Below are 23,687 nucleotides of genomic sequence, written 5' to 3'. Positions count from 1 at the left end.
CCCTAGAGGGCAGACGGGCCCTTGGTTTAACATCTCATCTGAAAGACGGCACCTCCGATAGTGCAGTGCTCCCTCAGTACGGCACTGAAGTGCCAGCCTGGATTTTGTGCTCAAGTTTCTGGAGTGGGACTTGAACCCATGACCTTCTGACTCAGAGGTGAGTGTGCTATCATTGAGCCACAGCTGACACGTCAGTGCCATAATGTGGGAGTACTCTGTGATGAATGTGACAAGCACGCCTCTGGATGTGGACCCTGGCAAACCAGAAGCATGCACTGAGCAATAGTGGACTTGCTCCCCTCCAAATGGATGGAAAATCATGGGCATGCTTCTGATTTCCCAACACACTCCTCCCATGCAAGGCTTCATGTCTGGAGCCTGCATTCATTGCATTTACCCTTAGAGTTATCATTATTCTGGAATATTCTTAACAAACAAAACAGTTTTCATGTGTTATAGTCAGTAAGGTTTTAGTGACCTTTTCAGGTTTCAAGATTCCCATTAGGTCATGCTTATTTTATTGGTTATCTTGCAAATTAAATTTAATTAACTGTTAACATAGAAGAATGTCCCAAGACTTAATCGGCAAAAATGGATGACAAGCCAAAGAAAGAGGTATTAGGGGTGTCATCAAAAGCTTGGTCACATAAGTGAGTTTTAAGAAGGGTCTTAAAGGAGGAGTGGGAGGTGGAGAGGTGGTGAGGTTTAGGAAGGGAATTCCAGAAATCACAATCTGCTTATCAGCTGGAATGCAAAGGAATCCCAACCTTGAATTCCAAATCTGGACCTAAATCCCAACCGGAATGTGAATCTGAATGCCACACATTTTGAACCAAAACCCTAACTCAAATCCCAAATGGAATCGGAACCCGAGTCCCAACTGGAATCCAAACTAAGTTCCAACTGAAAACTAAGTCTGAATCCCAACTAGAATCCAAACATAAATCCCAACAGGAATCTAAACCCAAACCTCAATCACAGTTGGAACCCTATTCCCAACCAGAATCTGACTTTAAATCTTATCTGAATCTCAATCCAAACCCTAATATGAATCTAGATTTGAATCCTAATCATGACCATCAAACTCACTTCTGAACCTAGTTTGGGATTTGAAGATGAGGAATATGAATTTCTTACCTTGTCAGAATTACAAATCCCAATAGGCTTGAGCCTAACTAAAATAACTGCTATCTGACTATATTAGACTCTGTGGTGAATTGATTACTTACTGATCAGGAACGTAGGATTGGGTCTCTTTATGAAGTCTGGCAGATAGAGCCACTTAATGAGATTGGAGCTCAGTCCGAGTCTGGACCTCCAAGGATAATCTGTAAAGGATATCACACATGAAGGAGGAATTCTGCTCTTGGACGGTTTCTAAAAGCAGACCATTGAATATTGTAAGACTGGAGCCAATAGTAGATTCCTGACTACACAATGCTGGGACGACCATGGGCGCAAGAATGTGAAGTCAGCTTGTTATAGTATTCAAATGTTGCTCCCAGCACACAGCACCGGATGTGCTGGGAGGGCACAGAGTTTTCAGGGGTGGGATTTTGGCAACAGTAGCTGGTGCCCAAAGAAGAAAACATTATGTGGGGAGGCAGAAGAGGTGGGAACAAGCCTTTTGGGGCTCAGGGGTACAACAGAAGCTGGGTTGGTGGTAGGCCCTATTGTAAGAACAGAGCTCTATTAACAAGTACCGTGTGGCTTGAACATTATTCAGGCAGTCCAGCGGCATTTTGGGACTTGGGCCACATTTGAATACATCTGGAGCCCCTAATGGGCCTTACAGACAGTTAGGGAGTGCTGGCACCACCTCAGGGCTGCATTGGGGGTGCACGATAGGTCACAGGGCTCTGTATCCGATAACATGGGGAGCCGGTCCCCAATGTACTTCAGCGCAACAGGAGTGGCCTTCACATCATCAGCTCCACAGAGTTGAACACAAATGTAAATGTGAACAGGGTGCACGGCAATGAATGTTGGCATTGAATGCACTTACGATGTCTTTCCAATCTCACTACACGTGGTGACTGGAGGGAAGCTCCACAGTGATTTGTTAATTTGCAGCAGCTGGTAGCATTACTCGGGCAGTTTGAGGACGCACCTTTGCAGAGAGAAGGAGGGATCCCGATACACAACAAGTACTGGAACGGAATGATGCAGGCGATGAAGCAGCAGTATTTGGGCCATATCTCAGCGATGGCCTTCCTCCGGCGCCGATACAGAATGGCCATCAGCCACAAGGCGTGGGTGGCAGAGTACAAGTCCATGCGCTGGCCAATGAGGTTGATGGCTGTCATGCAGCAAACCTGAGAAGCAAGGAACAAATGGTCAATGTGCTGAGGCCAGTCACACACCAGTCTTCACACTGGCACTCCGCTTTGCATTGACCTGTAACATCCTGCATTATTATTCTCATTAATGTAGATTCCCTAGAGAATCATCAAAAAGCTCAGTTCCAAACCAGCATCTGGTTTCTGATCAACTCCTTTAACCTGCTTGTATCATCAAGCTGAGGCTCCACAGGACCCCAAGTCTGGAGATGTGCACTAATACATGTTTCTCTTAGACCAAACCCACCTCAATAAGGGTTTCATGCCAGTGTTGATTTATATAACTAGCTGCAAAAACTGGCGATGGAATGTGAGCTGTATCCTCTCATCACCTTGCTCCACCACCATACTTTGCAGCCCACCACGTTCCCCATACTTCCCAGCCTAACTACCTTGTGCTGCTTTGCATGCATTCTACAATACCAATCTGTGCAGTGCTCCCCATAGCACCCGCTGAATCTACCCAGTAATTTCTGTCCAGCCTATAATCTATCCCATAATGGGCCCAACCTACACTGTAGCATCTTCCCAATCTATCCCATGGAACAGGGTGGTTCAATGATAACTACTGATTAGCCACGGATGTGGCTATGGTGACACTGGTTTAGCTTCATGCATTAATTTTCATAGGAAGCACCTTACACACACTCTCACAATGCAGGTAAATGTATTTCACGTGTATACTTAATGATCATTTACCACCATTCAGTAACCAAGGAAATATCACTCACATACGGTCAATAAACTCTCCCAAACTCTGCTTTTTACCATGCCATTTTACCAACAAATGTATAAAAAGGTTAAAGTTTGCATGCAAATAGGAAGAAGTTTAACACCTTGATGAAGTCAGCCAGGGTAAATGCGGATATTACCTCTTTACAGAGTTCTGGTTGGGCATTACATTTTCCTGAATCGAGGCTAATTCCGTATGCATGGTGGAGGGCGAGGAAGCTGCTACAGGGTCCTATCTTTACACCAGGGGAAGTCGGAGCATTTGCTATCACTTCCTGGAGCCAATCGCCACCTTGGCTCAGTGGTAGCACTCTCGCCTCTGAGTCAGGGGAGTTCTCCCCGGTGTCCTGGTCAATATTTATCCTTCAACCAACATCACTAAAACAGATTATCTGATCATTGCTGTTTGTGGGATCTTGCTGTGCATAAATTGGCTGCCATTTTCCCTACATTACAACAGTGACTATACTTCAAAATACTTCATTGGCTGTAAAACAATTTGGGATGTCCCGAGGCTGAAAAGGCACGATATAAATCAAAGTTCTTTATTTCTGCAAGGTCCAAAAATGTGGCCGTAAGTGGGACATACAGGAGGGAAGTCTGCTGGGGGCCCAGTCCCCAACCCCTCCATTGCCATTTTGCATGTGGTGGGCAGGGAAAGAGTAGCCAGCAGCTGACCCAGTAAGAGAGTGGGAAGGGAAATCCCGGTCAGGATAGTGAAATGATGGTCAGCCTCATCGCCTGAACTTTCCATCATTCTCCGCCGTGGTGCTGGCTCATTGTAGGTGGGATCACTGAGGAGAATTCCCCCCAACCTCTCTCTGATGGTGTGTACGAGCATTCAAGATTTCCCCAACACCCGTTTGTATGCTGCGTATTCTTGTGATGGCTGATTATATCTTGGGAAACTCATTTGACTGTCTCTCACTACATCTGTCACAGACTTCTACTAGATTTTGCAACTCACCCACAGGAGATTGACTGCAACATTCTTTTATTCATTCTCGGGATGTGGGCATTGCTGGCAAGGCTTGCATTTATTGCCAATCCCTAGTTGCCGTGAGAAGGTGGTGGTTCTTCAAATGATGGTAGCGGTTTGATACAACACTTTTAGGTTTCTAGGCCACTTTGGAGGGCAGTTAAGAAGCAACCACGTTGGTGTGGGACTGGAGTCACATATAGGCCAGACCAGGTAAGGACAGCAGGATTCCCCCCCTAAAGGGCATTAGCGAATCAGTTGGGTTTTTACGACATTCCGATAGCTCCATGGTCACTTTTACTGAGACCAGCTTTTTATTTCCACATTTAAAAAAAAAATCAGAATTCAAATTCTCAAACTGCCACGGTGGGATTTGAGTTCACAGTCTCTGGATTATTGGTCCAGTGACAAAACTATTATGCTACCTTATATTTTATCTTAACCCTGTGTCAGTGTAGTTGATAGATTATGGCAACAAATGGAATACATGTTAATCTAAGTTCTCTAACTTGTCAAATGAAAAGGCACGGAACCCTGGGGCAATGAAGCCCTCGCACGGTTGAACCGTACCTCCAGCCCAAACTTGTAGAAGAAGTAGTTTATGAAGTATTTGATGCAATTCAGTAGTCCATCGTCCAAATGCAGCCGTGTGATGTTGTCAAGCAGGGTTCCTGTTAAAGGTGCCTTGAGCCTATTGTGGAGCCTATAATACTGTTGGTGGCGATAAACAGTCACTTCAAATGCCAGCAAACCCAGGATAATCAGGTGGTTCTAAACAGAACAAGATGCAACGTGTTTAATGGAGGCTTATAAAGGCTTGGTTGCTGATCAGCTGTACTTCTCCGAGACAGTCTTTGTATCATAGTATCCCTCAACCAACACCTCAAAAAAAAATTATCTGGTCATTTATCTCATTGTTTTTGGAATCTTGCTGTGTGGACATTGGCTGCCGTGTCTCCTACATTGCAAGAGTGACGATACTTCAAAAGTACTTCATTAGTTGAAAACACTTTGGAACGTCCGGAGATCGTGAAAGGTTCTACATAAAGGCAAGTTCTTTTTTTGTTTTTATAAGCAATGTATTATCTGACCTACTGGACATGGGAGTCTGCTAACATAAAGATATGTTCAGTGCAGTCCACCTGAAAAATATAAACCCTTTGCCTCTATTAATTATTCCCATTAAAAAAAAACTTATTTTAGAGTTACACACACTGATTCTCAACCCTGCTAGGTCACACATCATTGCTTGCCTGAGAGTGAGGGTTTTGCTATTACCACTCTGTAGGGTATGGCGTAGACTGCAATGGATGCTGGTTTAAGGCAGAGATTCTCCAAGTAGCAAGTTCCCACTCTTGGAAGGAGAATCAGAGGGGCCTCCCAAACTGGCCAGTGGTGGTAGAAGCTTGAGCAGGTTCGACAACAGTTTTCTCAGCCAGACAATGGCAGATGGTGGACATACCTTATACCCGAATATTACCATGTCTGCTGGGGCCCGGAAGCTATGGATTAACAATTCAGTCTAAAGTCATGGCCACATTTGGGAGTCTTCCTGTCAGTGACTCCACAGAGCAATCTAAAAGGTGAAAAGACTGAATATTTTCCATGGGAATATGTTGATACCAATATATACAATGGGGAATACTCCCTCACCCCCCAGCCATACCCTGTGCCTCTTAAAACTGATGAGGCATTATACCTTCAGACAGGGCAAGACATCATCTTCACACTTCTTCAGTGCTCCATACCAATATACAGGGTCAATGGGCCCAGCATACAGAGTGGATGTGGACACCAGCTCCTGGCTTCCATTCTGACAGCAGAATAAAATATTGAAATATGATCAGAAATATAATAGTCTGTTAGAGTGAGGGAAGGCAGGAGTGGAAAAAGAACACATCATTATGTTAAATGTGAGAGGGAGGGAGAGGGGTGGAGCGAGATGCGAGGGAGGGGTGGAGCGAGATGCGAGGGAGGGGTGGAGCGGGAGGGGTGGAGCGAGATGCGAGGGAGGGGTGGAGCGGGAGGGGTGGAGCGAGATGCGAGGGGGGGTGGAGCGAGATGCGAGGGAGGGGTGGAGCGAGATGCGAGGGAGGGGTGGAGCGAGATGCGAGGGAGGGGTGGAGCGAGATGCGAGGGAGGGGTGGAGCGAGATGCGAGGGAGGGGTGGAGCGAGATGCGAGGGAGGGGTGGAGCGAGATGCGAGGGAGGGGTGGAGCGAGATGCGAGGGAGGGGTGGAGCGAGATGCGAGGGAGGGGTGGAGCGAGATGCGAGGGAGGGGTGGAGCGAGATGCGAGGGAGGGGTGGAGCGAGATGCGAGGGAGGGGTGGAGCGAGATGCGAGGGAGGGGTGGAGCGAGATGCGAGGGAGGGGTGGAGCGAGATGCGAGGGAGGGGTGGAGCGAGATGCGAGGGAGGGGTGGAGCGAGATGCGAGGGAGGGGTGGAGCGAGGTGCGAGGGAGGGGTGGAGCGAGGTGCGAGGGAGGGGTGGAGCGAGGTGCGAGGGAGGGGTGGAGCGAGATGCGAGGGAGGGGTGGAGCGAGATGCGAGGGAGGGGTGGAGCGAGATGCGAGGGAGGGGTGGAGCGAGATGCGAGGGAGGGGTGGAGCGAGATGCGAGGGAGGGGTGGAGCGAGATGCGAGGGAGGGGTGGAGCGAGATGCGAGGGAGGGGTGGAGCGAGATGCGAGGGAGGGGTGGAGCGAGATGCGCGGGAGGGGTGGAGCGGGAGGGGTGGAGTGAGATGCGAGGGAGGGGTGGAGCGGGAGGGGTGGAGCGAGATGCGAGGGAGGGGTGGAGCGGGAGGGGTGGAGCGAGATGCGAGGGAGGGGTGGAGCGGGAGGGGTGGAGCGAGATGCGAGGGAGGGGTGGAGCGGGAGGGGTGGAGCGAGATGCGAGGGAGGGGTGGAGCAGGAGGGGTGGAGCGAGATGCGAGGGAGCGAGATGCGAGGGAGGGGTGGAGCAGGAGGGGTGGAGCGAGATGCGAGGGAGCGAGATGCGAGGGAGGGGTGGAGCGGGAGGGGTGGAGCGAGATGCGAGGGAGGGGTGGAGCGAGATGCGAGGGAGGGGTGGAGCGAGATGCGAGGGAGGGGTGGAGCGAGATGCGAGGGAGGGGTGGAGCGAGATGCGAGGGAGGGGTGGAGCGAGATGCGAGGGAGGGGTGGAGCGAGATGCGAGGGAGGGGTGGAGCGAGATGCGAGGGAGGGGTGGAGTGAGAGGGGTGGAGTGAGAGGGATGGAGCGAGATGCGAGGGAGGGGTGGAGCGAGAGGGGTGGAGTGAGAGGGATGGAGCGAGATGCGAGGGAGGGGTGGAGTGAGAGGGATGGAGCGAGATGCGAGGGAGGGGTGGAGTGAGAGGGATGGAACGAGATGCGAGGGAGGGGTGGAGTGAGAGGGATGGAACGAGATGCGAGGGAGGGGTGGAGTGAGAGGGATGGAGCGAGATGCGAGGGAGGGGTGGAGTGAGATTCTCCACCCCAGTCTAGCTTCACTTTACAAATCAATATTCATCGAACTGACTGGGCCTAGCTTTAGGAAGAGTTCCCTGCTTCCTTGAATTTTCCAATCCAAACATGCTTCAGATTAACTCTTTTTCCAAATAGACAGGAAACAAAAGCATTGACTCCTGGCCTTCCTCCAGCTCTCCACTGACCTGCCAATCACCTGCTACCACCTTCCTGGCTGTGGTTTCTCTGGTAGCCACATTGGCTGCTCAGCTAAACCACTTGTTATTGGGATTAAATGAATGAGGTTATTCTAACATTGTTTCCACGAGACTGAATTTTTCCAATGCCTTCTCACAGGCCTCCCCAGCTCCACTTTACACAAATTTCAATTTGACCATCACTCTGTCCACATCCTGTCCTCCCATCCTCGTCAACTTCCTTTTGCTACCTGTCTCCCAAAGTAGCAAATTTAACATTCAACATCCCTTCCTACCTCTAACCTTCTCCAGCCCCATATCTCAAGCTATACTCTTCAGTCCTCCAACTCGGGCCTCATGTTTGCCTCATCAGTGGTGCAATGTTTTTAGCCATCTTGGCCCTACTCTCCATAACTCCCATCCTAAATCCCTCCACCTCACGACCCCTTCCTGTCCTTAAGGGACCTGCTCAAAACCTATCTTTTGACCACCTTGGTGGTCACCTCTCTCAACTTCTTTAATTGTTCGTCCCACCGCTGTGGACATTTTATTACATTAAAGGTACTATAAAAATGCAAATTGTTGCTGACTGCAGCACCAGAGAGAAACACGGGACTATGCCACTGCTTACCAGAGTGCAGTTTGCAGAATACTTGGATAACTTGACAACCTTTAGTTGGTACATCATCTTACAGACAATCATGACACAGGCCCACACTGTAGAAATGCTGGATGCCAATGGACGGAATGAGGAATAGGGTAGTGCAAATACCCAGAGGATAAGGAAAATGTAATTCATCAACGAGACCTGCAAAAGATTCAGTCACACTCAATGACAGGTCTTCAGGTAGTCCACAATGAACTAAATGTTGGTCCATTATTGAGAAACAGTTGAACATCTGTGGCCCTGATACCTAATTGTATATGATGTCCTTGTGGGGCCCTAGGGGCAGTCTGATTGTGGGGGATCGGGAGGGTGAGTCGCAAGGCGGGCTCCATATCTGCTTTTGTTTTCCCCAGCAGCTTTCATAGTACCTGCTCCAACTGGCAATCGTCCCAAATATACTTGGACTCCTTGTGTGTAGTGGGGAGGTGTTGGACCTGGTCATAGCAGTGGGACCGCAACTTATTAGGAGGGTCAATGCGTGTGCAGGCCGGCAAGTGGCAGGAGTCTGGCCTCAACAGCAGCCGATCAAATATGCAAGGGGTTGGGACTAGGAGGGATAGATGGGCCAGTCATGGGCAGGAACCAGAGGGCCAAATTGTGCGAGGAGGATGCTTGCCCTGTCACCGAGCACCCCACTCCAATGTATCGCACTGAATAACTATACATGAGCCTCATTGGATGTACCATAAGAACTGTGAGCTCTGTATTATAGCATGTATTCAGTATCAGACCGCATCCCAAGACAACTTACAAATCTAATCATAGAAAATAAATAAAATAGAACAAGGCGTACCAAAGAACATCTTTGTTCAAACTCTAGCATCTATTTTAATAGGACTTCGTAAAGTATTTTTCAGTTAATGAGAGATTGAGTAGACTAGGCCTGTATTCTCTAGAGTTTAGAAGAATGAGAGGTGATCTCATTGAAACATAAAAATTCTTAAGGAGGCTTGACAGGGTAGATGCTGGGAGGATGTTTCCCCTGGCTGGGGAGTCTAGAACCAGGGGTCAGTGTCTCAGAATAAGGGGTCGGCCATTTAGGACTAAGATGAGGAGAAATTCCTTCACTCAGAGGATTGTGAATCTTTAGAATTCTTACCCCAGAGGGCTGTGGATGCTCAGTCGTTGACTATTTTCAAGGTAGAGATCGATAGATTTTTGGATACTAAGGGAATCAAGGGATATGGGGATAGGGCGGGTGGATGGGATCAAGGTAGAAGATCAACCATGATCTCACTGAATGGCAGAGCAGGCTCAAGGGGCTGAATGGCCTACTCCTGATCCTATTTCTTAGGTTTTTATATTCTTATGTTCTAATGCAGTGTTCTCAACCATAACTAGTTTCTCTCCCATGACATCGCGCATGGGTAATCAAGATTGTATGTACTTATGTTCGAGGCAGGGGATAGTTGGATCAGGGTATGCAGTCCCCATTTTAAAGTCATATATTCATATTTTTATAATTATAAAATTCTGATATCCACATTTATAATGGAAACTGCCTCAGTGAACTTGTCACTCAGTAATTACACCCTCCTGTCAGTAGTGGTGTTGCAGTGCCTCCACTGGGGAAGGGTGTAATTGCAGCGAGGCAATTTCCATTATAAATGTGGATATAGGAAGTTATGATGGCAGACGTTGACAGGAAATACGTGCAGATGTAAAGTTTTTAATATATGGTGATGGGTGGAGAATTGTGTGGAGGAGCCCAAAGCCCAAGAGACCAGCAAGTGTTTAAAATGGGGTGGAAATTGCGGTCAGAGGCATCCCGCGGGTGAACGCCTCTGAACCACAAGAAAACTCTGCACCTACCTGACGGCTCCAGACCTTCGAAGACTCGCGGTCCTGGGCCTTGCAGGCGTGCACCTGCGTAAAGGCCCACGTATCCCAGGGGCGCAGGCAGTTCGCAAGTGTCCCTGGGATCACGTGGGCCGGCCCAACCAATCACAAAGCGGGTTCCCCATTATGCTTATGAGGATTCCATTTACGTACGGAATCTCCATAGCATAATAGGAATCCCCTAAAAACCACACGTTCACAACACTGAAATAAAAATAAATCATCACAGGTTCAAAATTAATTAAAATATAATTTAATTACACATTTAAAATAAAATTATATTTTTTGAAAAATAAACAAGTTTTAAACAGGACAAAAATAACCAAAACAAATTTTAAAGGTTTTTAAATGTTTAAATGATTTAAAAAAAAATTTCAACATTTATTTAAACCCTGATGCTGATAAAAGGCTCTACGCCTGCTTTTACCAGGCGTAAGAGTTTCGTGGGCATTCACTGGGCAGTAATTGGACAAATAGCCCAACTCTCCACCTGCGAATGTCCATTTTCTGGGGATGCTGAAACTTGACAGATTGCAAGTTCTGGGTTTTCATGCATGTGCAGCCCATGTAGAAACCCGGAACTTGCGGGGCACTTGCGAGGACATACGCTGTGCCTACGCCATCATAGGCCCCGTAAAATCCAGGCCAATGTGTTCTTCCTGAATTGGTTTTGATTCAGCAGGTATCAATTTCTGCCGGTTAGAGATAAAATTTCAGATCTTGGATCCACTCTGGCCTCCAGTTGTCAGAGTACAGACGCCTGAAATTTCTCCTGTGGGCTCCCCAATCTCCCAAAATAACTTCGACGGAAACCCCCAAAGGTCACTTACACTGTTTCTCCAGGGTTACCGCCAAGATTATAACGGGAGATCTGGGAACCCATGCGGAAATTCTATTCCAAACTGATTATATCCTGCTCTCTGGCCTGGATATACAGGCTGGGCACACAGGTATAAATGTCGATGCTCCAATAAATGGGGTCCTGACTGAAGAATTAACCTGAAACCCTCCTGTAGTGCAATTGTTGCTCAGCCAGCTCGATCACTGGTCTCCTCACAAGGCAATTGTGGATGAGGAAAGCAATTTGGCTTATCATGATTCATCTGCCCAGAGAGATCGCACATGTCAACCCAAGAACCTCACCCACCCGCCCCTTCAACCACCGTCTGCCCCACCTGTGACAGAGACTGTAGGTTCTGCATTGGACTCATCAGTCATCTGAGAACTCATTTTTAGTGTGGAAGCAAGTCATCCTCGGTTCCGAAGGACTGCCTAAGAAGAAGAGATCTCAACCTCCGCCCATTGTTGCATCCTATTGTTTCTTGAATGGATTCAGGGTTTGTGCCTCCACTGGTCTATCTAGAAGCTTATTCCACAAGTTGATCACTCTGTGTGTGAAGAAGAATCTCCTAAAGTTACCTTTCATTCGTTTGAACCTGCATCCCCTAGTTCTTCTCCCGCAGTTTAATTTAAAGTAATATTCCGGGTTAACTTTTTCTCAACCTTCAACAATCTGACACACCTCTAAGATCACCTCAGACTCCCTACAGACCTGAAAGGCCCAAGTTTCTCCAGTCTTGCCTCATAACTCAGGCCCCTAAATGGGGAACAGCCTCGTGACCCTTTGCCTCCAATATTTAAACAGCTCTCTTGTTTCTTGGTAACCAGAAGTGGGCGCTGTATTTAAGGTGTGGTCTGACCAGAGCACGCTACAGTTTGATCATTAACTCCTCTGATTTATATTCCGCTGTGTTTTTCTGTAGTTTAACACTCTATTGGCTCTGTTGGTGGCTGCTCTACATTAGGTGGACATATTTAGCATGAAGCCTACCAAGGCTCCTAGATCTCTTTCAGCTTCATCCTATTTCAACATCATTCATGGAGTATGTGTGCCATCTGTTTTTCCTTCCTATATGTAGCACTTGTCTGCGTTAAGATCCTCACCTCTTTTAATGCGATCCAGATAATAAAAGAAGAGACGATCTTGGTGATGTGCAGCTCCAGGAGTCTCCACACCAAAACTTGGACTTGATGCGTCATGTACAGGAACCGCAAGAAAAGGGTAGTCAATCTGTCAATCACCATGCTCCAGGTACTTGGATATCCTGCAGTGAACAGCGAAGATTCTCAGAATTTCCCAGGTAGACAGCACTATGTTCCTCCTTTCCCTCTCCTCTCCTGAAGGCACTGACTCAGTGCTAGGTCCGGTTCTACAGGGACCTTGCAGTTACCTCACCCGACTGGCCATTCTTCTTGTGTGCTCTTAGACAGTGGTTATTGTTTGACTGTTCGACTGCGTCACAGCTGAGACTCACCCAACATCCACACATGAGCCACTGGATAGTGATCAAGGGCAGGGACCCGGTCAGATATTGCCTCTCCCTTGTGTAGAGCATCAAGGCTGATTGTAGTGCCTCTACTGAGATCAGCCCACTCAGCACAGACCGGGGACTGAACCTGGCACTTTCTGATCTGTATGGCTCAGTAGCACACCAGGAAGTGCCTTTATCCACTAGGCCAGCGGCTAAAGACAAGATGGTGACTGCATAACCCCCCCCCCCCACAAACCAGAATCTCAGAATGGATTTCAAAGACTACTGCCGTCGCATTGATGGGGCCCCTGTTTTGCCTTTTCTCTCCACCTGTCCCTTGGACTCGGCTACTTTCCACTGGCAGCTCCTTTCAAAATGGCTCAATTTCTTCTCGGAGCAAATAAAGTGCTCCAACTGGACTGGCCACTTTCCCCACTGTCACAGTGAAGCAGATTGCAGTGGAATAATAGCTAAAATAGTGCCACCAGTCAAGGCTGCTCTTCAGTATCTGTCTGTATCTATTGGCTGTTATTCTAGACCCAACCTTGCTTTGAATCCCCTTTTCATTTCCTGTTTCCTCATCATACCCTTCCATCTTATTGCATCATGCCCATCCTAATCCCTATCGCACAATCACACTCCCCTGCTGATCTACCAACCCTGCCCAGGCTCAAGTCCCTCTTGTACCGGCCTATGGCTTCACGCTGCTTCAGTCTAGGTTTCCTTTGCCATGGCATCTTTTCCATGCTGACCGCAGCCTTTCCAGAGCAGCAAGTGAGCTGTTCTATTTCTCTCGCCAACCATATATTCCATCCATTGCTCCATCCAGGGCCCATTTCAACCTCCATGCCCCCTTTGAAAGTGCTTCCTACAAAATGCCCTCAGCAGATCAGCTGAGATAGACATGGAGACAGAAATATATACATAGAGGGTGGAGCAAGTGAGGGAGGTAGTCATGTAGGTGTATGCAGAAAATAAGAAAAAGAAAAGACCATTTGGTTAACAAGCACATCTTTTTGATTAATCTGAAAAACTGTTGAGGCCTCACCATATCCCTGATTCATTTCTCACCCTATCCCTCAATCCCTAAATCCCTTCTCATCATATCCCTAAATCCCTTCTCACCATATCCATCAATCCCTTCTCACCATTGACCGTATCCCTTCTCACCATTGACCATATCCCTTCTCACCATTGACCATATCCCTCCACCATTGACCATATCCCTCCACCATTGACCATATCCCTCCACCATTGACCATATCCCTCCACCATTGACCATATCCCTTCTCACCATTGACCATATCCCTCCACCATTGACCATATCCCTTCTCACCATTGACCATATCCCTCCACCATTGACCATATCCCTCCACCATTGACCATATCCCTCCACCATTGACCATATCCCTCCACCATTGACCATATCCCTTCTCACCATTGACCATATCCCTTCTCACCATTGACCATATCCCTCCACCATTGACCATATCCCTCCACCATTGACCATATCCCTTCTCACCATTGACCATATCCCTCCACCATTGACCATATCCCTTCTCACCATTGACCATATCCCTTCTCACCATTGACCATATCCCTCCACCATTGACCATATCCCTCCACCATTGACCATATCCCTCCACCATTGACCATATCCCTTCTCACCATTGACCATATCCCTCCACCATTGAACATATCCCTCCACCATTGACCATATCCCTTCTCACCATTGACCATATCCCTTCTCACCATTGACCATATCCCTCCACCATTGACCATATCCCTTCTCACCATTGACCATATCCCTTCTCACCATTGACCATATCCCTCCACCATTGACCATATCCCTCCACCATTGACCATATCCCTCCACCATTGACCATATCCCTTCTCACCATTGACCATATCCCTTCTCACCATTGACCATATCCCTCCACCATTGACCATATCCCTCCAACATTGACCATATCCCTCCACCATTGACCATATCCCTTCTCACCATTGACCATATCCCTTCTCACCATTGACCATATCCCTCCACCATTGACCATATCCCTTCTCACCATTGACCATATCCCTTCTCACCATTGACCATATCCCTCCACCATTGACCATATCTCTTCTCACCATTGACCATATCCCTCCACCATTGACCATAAACCTCCACCATTGACCATATCCCTTCTCACCATTGACCATATCCCTTCTCACCATTGACCATATCCCTTCTCACCATTGACCATATCCCTTCTCACCATTGACCATATCCCTTCTCACCATATCCATCAATCCCTCCACCATTGACCATATCCCTTCTCACCATATCCATCAATCCCTCCACCATTGACCATATCCCTCCACCATTGACCATATCCCTCCACCATTGACCATATCCCTTCTCACCATTGACCATATCCCTTCTCACCATTGACCATATCCCTTCTCACCATTGACCATATCCCTCCACCATTGACCATATCCCTTCTCACCATTGACCATATCCCTTCTCACCATTGACCATATCCCTTCTCACCATATCCATCAATCCCTCCACCATTGACCATATCCCTTCTCACCATATCCATCAATCCCTCCACCATTGACCATATCCCTCCACCATTGACCATATCCCTCCACCATTGACCATATCCCTTCTCACCATTGACCATATCCCTTCTCACCATTGACCATATCCCTTCTCATTATATCCCTCAATCCCTTCTCACCATTGACCATATCCCTCCACCATTGACCATATCCCTCCACCATTGACCATATCCCTCCACCATTGACCATATCCCTCCACCATTGACCATATCCCTTCTCACCATTGACCATATCCCTCCACCATTGACCATATCCCTTCTCACCATTGACCATATCCCTCCACCATTGACCATATCCCTCCACCATTGACCATATCCCTTCTCACCATTGACCATATCCCTTCTCACCATTGACCATATCCCTCCACCATTGACCATATCCCTCCACCATTGACCATATCCCTTCTCACCATTGACCATATCCCTTCTCACCATTGACCATATCCCTCCACCATTGACCATATCCCTCCACCATTGACCATATCCCTCCACCATTGACCATATCCCTTCTCACCATTGACCATATCCCTTCTCACCATTGACCATATCCCTCCACCATTGACCATATCCCTCCACCATTGACCATATCCCTCCACCATTGACCATATCCCTTCTCACCATTGACCATATCCCTTCTCACCATTGACCATATCCCTTCTCACCATTGACCATATCCCTTCTCACCATTGACCATATCCCTTCTCACCATTGACCATATCCCTCCACCATTGACCATATCCCTCCACCATTGACCATATCCCTCCACCATTGACCATATCCCTCCACCATTGACCATATCCCTCCACCATTGACCATATCCCTTCTCACCATTGACCATATCCCTTCTCACCATTGACCATATCCCTCCACCATTGACCATATCCCTTCTCACCATTGACCATATCCCTCCACCATTGACCATATCCCTCCACCATTGACCATATCCCTCCACCATTGACCATATCCCTCCACCATTGACCATATCCCTCCACCATTGACCATATCCCTTCTCACCATTGACCATATCCCTTCTCACCATTGACCATATCCCTCCACCATTGACCATATCCCTCCACCATTGACCATATCCCTCCACCATTGACCATATCCCTCCACCATTGACCATATCCCTTCTCACCATTGACCATATCCCTCCACCATTGACCATATCCCTCCACCATTGACCATATCCCTCCACCATTGACCATATCCCTCCACCATTGACCATATCCCTCCACCATTGACCATATCCCTCCACCATTGACCATATCCCTCCACCATTGACCATATCCCTCCACCATTGACCATATCCCTCCACCATTGACCATATCCCTCCACCCATTCTCATCATTCAGGATATCTCTCAATCCCATCTCTCTAGAAACATAGGTAATTGCCTCTGGAACCCAAATACACTGTTCACTTTAATGTCCTTGTTTTACAAGCCCTTTCCTTTCTTTCTTTTCCCCTCCCGAGTCCAGAGGCACTGAAACAGATTATAATGCCTCAAGCACTTGATCCAACTGAGATCAGTAACTCAGGAATTGGCCCCGAGATCCTCTTTGGCTGCATGGCTCAGTATCACAGTAAGTCAGTCAGAGGAGCTCAACTCATGTCTGCAGAATATTATAAAAAATAAAAATTGCTGACAGAAACAAAGTAATTGTATCTCGGGGATCTAACCAGTAAAGCTTTTCTGTTACACTTTAAGATGCCAACAGAGCACGTCACATGCTTATTTACAGTCATCTATTATTTTATATATTTATATACAGATAATAAAGGAGCTGTGTAGAAATAGACATAGATGTATATAAATATATGTACATAAAAAGAGTTATGTCGATTATATTTAAAGTTAGCCTAATTGAAACGTCAGCGTTGACTGCTCCTCACTCACTCTTGTTGTTTATGAATGCCTCAGAATCCCTTGGTATATTACAGCAATCCCAGTTTCCTGTATCTATCGGCAGCACTGAAGGTGAAGGTTGAAGTTTGTATGGGTCTGACTTCAAAGTCCAGGTCACATTTGTCAATCACAGGGAGCTGAACATTACCTTTCATACCTGGCTCCTCCTCCTGCTCCAAACTTGGTTCCTTATCTTCAAAGTTGAGCTTCTCTAAGGTGTCAGTGCTGCTTCTAACGCTATTGCTGCGTTTATCACTCAATCTGTCAAAACAAAACAGTTTGTGTGTGTATTGAGTTGGATTCCAATAAAATTGAAGAGAAACCACTCCTTTACCAGGTCACGGGGCCTATCCTCATTCCTGCTCTCATCACTGTTTGAGCAGCACATGTTCCAACTGGTTGACCTCAGCCTGGAGCTTACCAAATGAGGGCCAGCTTTATCTCCAGGAGCAGCTTCTTCTGCTGGATACCTATGCAATGTCTACCTATCTACTAATATTATAGAACTGGTATGTCTGCATTCACTTCATGTGTGCAAACTTCAGCAAGTCAGAACAATATCAATCAAATGCAAAGCAAAGCGACAAGACAACTACCAATGAGGAACTATTAAGGAATTATGAAGAAAGCCAATGCTGACTGGCTAGTAGGGAGAAAGTGAATCAATCAAATCATTCAAAATAGTGTCTGAAAAACAAATACCTGTAATACCATTTTTTTCCCTCAGCCTGACATTTATTAGTTGACAATAAGGTTTCTAATGTAATAACATAAAACATTGCACATTCCATAATAAGGTGATTACATTTCATAGAATTGTCTCATGCGTCTTTGAGTACAATCATTAATGGTTGAAAATTGCAGTGGGATGTCTACCTGATGGAAAAATGGGACCTTGGCTTTATGTCTGATTCTAAAGACGGCACCTCCCTCAGTACTGCTCTGACGTGTTAGCCGTGATTCTGTGCTCAAGTCTCTGGAATGAGAGTTGAACTCACCATCTTCTGACTCAGATGGGAGAGTGCTGCCACTGAGCCACGGCTGACACCTTAAAGGGTCAATGAAACGGAGTTTCAGGTTTAATACTGATGAGGTTAAAAGGACTTGATTGGTGCTAATGAGGAATAAATAAATTGTTTCAGTTCAGTTAATAGAACTCACCTTTTGCTCATCTTCTCCACACCAGCTTTAATGCTGTAAAATAAAAAATGACAGATTAACATTTAAACTCAAGTTGCAGCATTTGTTGTTACTCGTGTCAGTTTGGCTGAGTCAGTGTCCCTCTTGACTGAGGCAGAAGGTTGTGGGTATGAGACCTCCTCCGGGACTTGAGATAATCTAGGTTTAGAGAGGTTCTGAGGGAGTGCAGCATTGTTGAAGATGCTTGTAATGTATATACCTTTAAGTGGGGAACTATCTTTTACAGCTCGTGTATACTGCAGTACCGGCAGTGACCACACCTGCATATAGCCCTGAGTAGTGATCTGTACAGATCAGTTCCACTGTGAGCCACGTTGAGTAAACACCTGTTGTACTGTTCTCTGCAGTCTGTGTCTTATTATACACGGACACAACATTGGCGACGAGGCAAGTTCGAACCTACCTGCAACTCTGCATCACCTCCCGGGGATTCGTTCCTGGAGATCAGTGGATTGGAGGTCAAGGCCAGAGACTCGGGCGTCGACCACGGGCAACCGCTCAGTCATCCAGCAGAGACTCGAGAATTGCGGGGGAGGCTGTCGAGAGCCAGGCTTGGCTTTCCAGTCGAGGTGGTCAAGCGAAACGGGCTGGCAACAGGTAGTGCGCAGACCCTTCCCGGACAGCGGCGGGCTAGAGCCCGACCGAGCGGCACAGCAAAGGGCTGAGCAGCATCAACGGGGGAGAGAGAGAGGACAGAGCGCACAGGGCACAGCCGGTGTTCAGGGGCTGAGCAGCGTCGGAGAGAGGGAGAGAGAGACGCGCAGAAACCCACAAGGCGCCGCCATTGCCGCGAGGACCGCCGAGAGCGGCGTTGGCAGCAGCACAGGAAAAGCGCGTGAAACCTACAGGGCACCGCCATTGCCACGAGAACCACCAGGAGCAGCGTTGGCAGCAGCAGGGGAGGAAGGAAAGCGCGGGAGACGCCATTTTAAGCCATTGGGAGACGCCATTTTAAACCACACCCAAAATGCCAGTGGCAGTATCACCGCATTTGACAATGAAGTCGAAGATTGGGCTACATATGTCGAACGAATAGAGGTGTACTGCAAGGCAAATGAGGTGTCAGATGACAAAAAAGCGTCGGTATTGTTAAATTTAATGGGTGCAAAGACGTATGGTTTATTACGAAATCTAGTAACCCCAACGAAGCCAATGGAAAAGAGTTTTGAAGACATAGTAATGATACTAAAGGAACATTTAAACCCCACACCACTGCTGATAGCAGAAAGAATCATGTTTCACAAACGGAACCAGCATAAGGATGAATGCAATGCTGATTATTTAACAGAACTGCGCAAACTATTGAAACACTGCCAGTTTGGAGTGGGACTGGCAGATACCTTAAGGGACAAGTTTGTGTGTGGGCTTCAAAGTGAAGGAACCCAGAAACGGCTTTTATCTGAAAAGGACCTTACGCTGGAAAAGGCTTTCAGCATTGCGGTATCATATGAAGCAGCAGCATGGGGTGCTGCAGAGATACAACGGAGACCGCAAGAATATGGCACAAACGAAATGTCATATGGAACAGAGAAGTGCTATCGCTGCGGCAGAACAACACATGACCAGAATGATTGCTGGTTCAAAGACAAAGTGTGCAGACAGTGTGGAAAAGTAGGACACAGAGCACGAGTCTGCAGGTCGGGAAAGAAAACCAGCAATAAGAAACCTACCAAAGGAAAGTACAAGAAGGTACATAAGATGACGGAGAATAGTTCAGATGAACAAAAGAGTGATAACGACTCCGAAAGCAGGGAACTGAGTTGTCTGAAACTACATAATGTGATCACAACGGAGGATCACCAAACCATTTGGGTCACTCTCAAGATAGCAGGAGTCCAGGTAAAGATGGAATTGGACACAGGATCAGCCCTAACAGTCATAAACTGACGGGACTACGAGCGGCTATTCTCACACATACCCTTGAGAGACATAAAAATTATTTTGAAGACGTACATGTTGTATCCGTGTGTTAATGGAGACACGGAATGCAGGAGTTGGTTTAACAGGTGTTTACTGAACAAAGTCTGGAGGTGAACTAAAAGATACAAGACACTATACAGGCTTATATAACCCGAGTGGCCACTACTGGCATTACAGTACACAGGGGGCTCTTAAAGGCACATACACCACAATTCCTCCCCTTTTAGACAACCAGTACATAACATTTTAAGTAATCATTAATTAACATGTTTACAAGAACAGTAATCTACACATTTGCTGCAGTTAATCAATTATAAGTCAGTCTCTCTGGAGGCTTCCTGACTCGGTCCGGATAACGCCTCGGTGGTGTAGTAGTTTTCGGTGGTGTAGTAGGTTGTTTTGGCAAGGTCGATTCGGCTTGAATGCCAGTGTCGGGTTCATCTGGTTCCAGTATCACCGGATCGGAGGTAGATACTATGGGTATCTCTGCTTCATCATTAGGCGTATAGAGTTGTGATGTAGGTTGTCCCATTTCGGATGACTATGATCTGGTCAGCATGGCGCCTTATTATGCTTTCTCCAATGTCCACGGTATACATCAGCGGTCCTAGTCGTGTGCAAATAGTTCCAGGCTGCCATTTCTCGGTACGGTAGTCCCGGGCCAAAACTTGTTGACCTATCTGGAAGGTTCTAGTTGGCCTTTCATTCATGCCTTGAAATTGCCGCTTCTCTACGTCCCTTCTGATGTTTGGCTTGATCAAATCCAGCCGGCATCTTAGTCTTCTATTGAAAAACATCATGGCGGGAGTTTGGTTTGTAACCATACGTGTTGCATTCCTGTATGCAAACAAGAAGTTATCCACCTTATGTTGTAGATTGATGTCTTCATTACCCATGGTCTTTATGGCCTTCTTGAAGGTCTGGACAAACCTTTCAGCCAATCCATTGGTGGCGGGATGGTATGGGGCGGACGTGTAGTGCTTAACCCCATTGTTTTTTAAGAACTTCCTGAATTCTTCGGACACAAATTGCGGTCCATTATCAGAACAGATCTGTTCAGGCAGCCCATTCCTGGCAAATATGATCTTTAATACTGTGATGGTTTTTTCCGTGGTGGTGGAGGACATCTTTATTACCTCCGGCCACTTGGAGTATGCATCAACCGCGATTAAGAACATTGAGTCCATAAATGGACCAGCAAAGTCGATGTGTACCCTTTGCCATGGAGATGAGGGCCACGCCCATGGATGTAGAGGGGCTTGTGGTGGGGCGTTTTGGACCTTCTGGCATCCTAGACAGCCCTTGGTCATTTCTTCGATGTCTCCATCGATACCTGGCCACCACACAAACGCTCTGGCTAGGTTATTCATTTTCACTCCACCCAGATGCCCCTCGTGAAGCTCCTTTAGCACTTTATCCTGGAGATTGGGTGGAATCACCACTCTGGATCCACACATCAAGGTTCCTCGGCACACTAACAGCTGTTCTCTTCTTTGCGAGAATGCTGGCAACAATGGTTCGCCATGTGCTGGCCATCCCTTCACCGTTAAATCGTAGACTCGTGAGAGAGTCGGGTCATTTCTTGTTTCCTTTTCAATGGTAGAATTTGTTACTGGTAGACATTCCACTATGGTTGAGTGGAACATCTCCACTGGGTCCACTGTAGGTGCCTCTTCTACCGTTGGCAACGGTAGACGCGATAAACCGTCAGCATTTCCATGCTGTTTTGATCCTTTGTATTCTAGGTCATATTGGTGCGCCCCTAGGAAAAGGGACCACCTCTGTAGCCTTTGCGCTGTCATAATGGGAACGCCCTTTTTAGGGTTGAATATGGAGACGAGGGGTTGATGGTCAGTCAACAAGGTAAATTTTTGTCCGTGTAGGTAATGGTTGAATTTCTTCACTCCCCATACCAGGCGGTGTGCTTCCCTGTCGATCTGGGCATAGTTACGCTCAGCTTCAATTTTTTCAGGTGACTTATGCAACCCTTCTTCGTTAATTATGTGGCCACAACATATTTGTTTCTGGAAAAATTCGCACTTGGGGCGATTTGCTCGTAGGCCCCGTTCTCTCAGCCTAGTGAGCACCTGCTCCAAATTGGCAAGGTGCTCGTTGTCGTTTTCTCCTGTTACAAGGATGTCGTCTAGGTAGCATTGAGTCCCCGGAATCCCTTGCAGGACTTGCTCCATAGCTCTTTGCCAGATAGCTGGAGCTGATGCTACTCCGAAAACCAGTTGATTGTACTGGTACAGGCCTTTGTGTGTGTTTATTGTGAGATACTTTTTAGAGGCCTCCTCAACCTCCATCTGTAGATATGCCTGTGCCAAGTCAATTTTGGTGAAATGTTTCCCTCCGGATAGTGAGGCGAAAATATCTTCTATCCTCGGAAGAGGATACTGTACCGTGTGAAGGACCGGGTTTACAGTCACCTTGAAGTCCCCACAGATGCGAATTTTTCTCTGTTCTTCAGCTTTATCATTATTCAACATTTTCTTCATGACCGGGACGATGGGTTTTGCCCACTCGCTCCAATCTATCTTGGATAACACGCCTGCCTTTTCCAAATTCTCCAGCTCTGCCTCGACTGCTGGACGAATTGTGTATGGCACCGGCCTTGCCTTAAAAAACTTGGGAATTGCCGCATCTTCCACTTTTATTGAGGCGATGATGCCTTTCAAGGTTCCTAGTTCCTGTTGAAACACTTCTTTGGCGTTGGCCAAGATGTCTTTTAATCGTTCAGGTATGACATCATCATCATTTTTTCTCTTATTGGTCACCGTCAGTGCCTGAATGGAGTGCCAGTCTAAACGTATCTTCCTGATCCATTCACGTCCCAACAGCGGTGGGCCACCATCTTGCAGAACGTATAAATACAACTTCTGTATTTCCTTGCCGTTGTATACAACAGGCAGCCTTATTTTCCCTCTGGGGTATACTTTCTGCCCCGTATATGTTTTCAAGATAATGGATGTGTCTTTCAAAGGTATATGTGGAAATAGCCGCTCGTAATCCCGTCGACTTATGACTGTCAGAGCTGATCCTGTATCTAGCTCCATTTTAACTGGGGACCCCGCTATCGTGAGGGTAACCCAAATGGTCTGGTAATCTCCTTTGGCAATTACATTATGTAATTTGAGACAGCTTAGTCTCTTGTTTCCAGAGTCGCTATCGCTCTTCTGGTCTTCGGAGCTACTGTCTGTCATCATTTGTACCTTTCTGTACTTTTCCTTATTGATTTTTTTTTTGTCAGTGGATTTTTTGTTTCCAGATCGGCATACACGTGCAATGTGTCCCATCTTTCCGCATTGCCTGCATGCTTTGTCCTTGAACCAGCAGTCCCTCTGGTCATGGGTGGATCTGCCGCAGCGATAACATCTCTCGAAACCCTGTGTCATTTCATGGGTGCCGAAGTCCTGTGGCTTTTGATGTATCTCTGCAGCTCCTCTTGCTGCTGCTTTGTATGATACAGCCACACTGAAAGCCTTGTCCAGTGTTAAATCTTTCTCAGAAAGTAGCCTTTTCTGTGTTCCTTCACTTAG

General features: G+C 47.1%; 1 protein-coding gene across 1 annotated transcript in view; it reads right to left on the bottom strand.

Moving 5' to 3' along the window:
* The window catches only part of LOC147108520 (piezo-type mechanosensitive ion channel component 2-like), a 318,148-nt gene that overhangs the window by 123,528 nt on the left and 170,933 nt on the right, over nucleotides 1-23,687 (bottom strand). The window contains 8 exon segments of the mRNA XM_086004280.1: nucleotides 1,230-1,328; nucleotides 2,111-2,315; nucleotides 4,621-4,821; nucleotides 5,750-5,863; nucleotides 8,324-8,500; nucleotides 12,143-12,303; nucleotides 17,177-17,289; nucleotides 18,190-18,222. Coding sequence (XP_085860406.1) covers nucleotides 1,230-1,328; nucleotides 2,111-2,315; nucleotides 4,621-4,821; nucleotides 5,750-5,863; nucleotides 8,324-8,500; nucleotides 12,143-12,303; nucleotides 17,177-17,289; nucleotides 18,190-18,222 — 1,103 coding nt within the window.

Source organism: Somniosus microcephalus, chromosome 13 (genome assembly GCF_052327205.1).
Source record: "Somniosus microcephalus isolate GS21.2 chromosome 13, FLI_Smic_1.0, whole genome shotgun sequence".
Classification (NCBI taxonomy): Eukaryota; Metazoa; Chordata; class Chondrichthyes; order Squaliformes; family Somniosidae; genus Somniosus; species Somniosus microcephalus.
The sequence above is the reverse complement of the archived record's forward strand: the minus strand, read 5'-3'. Positions and strand labels throughout refer to the sequence as shown.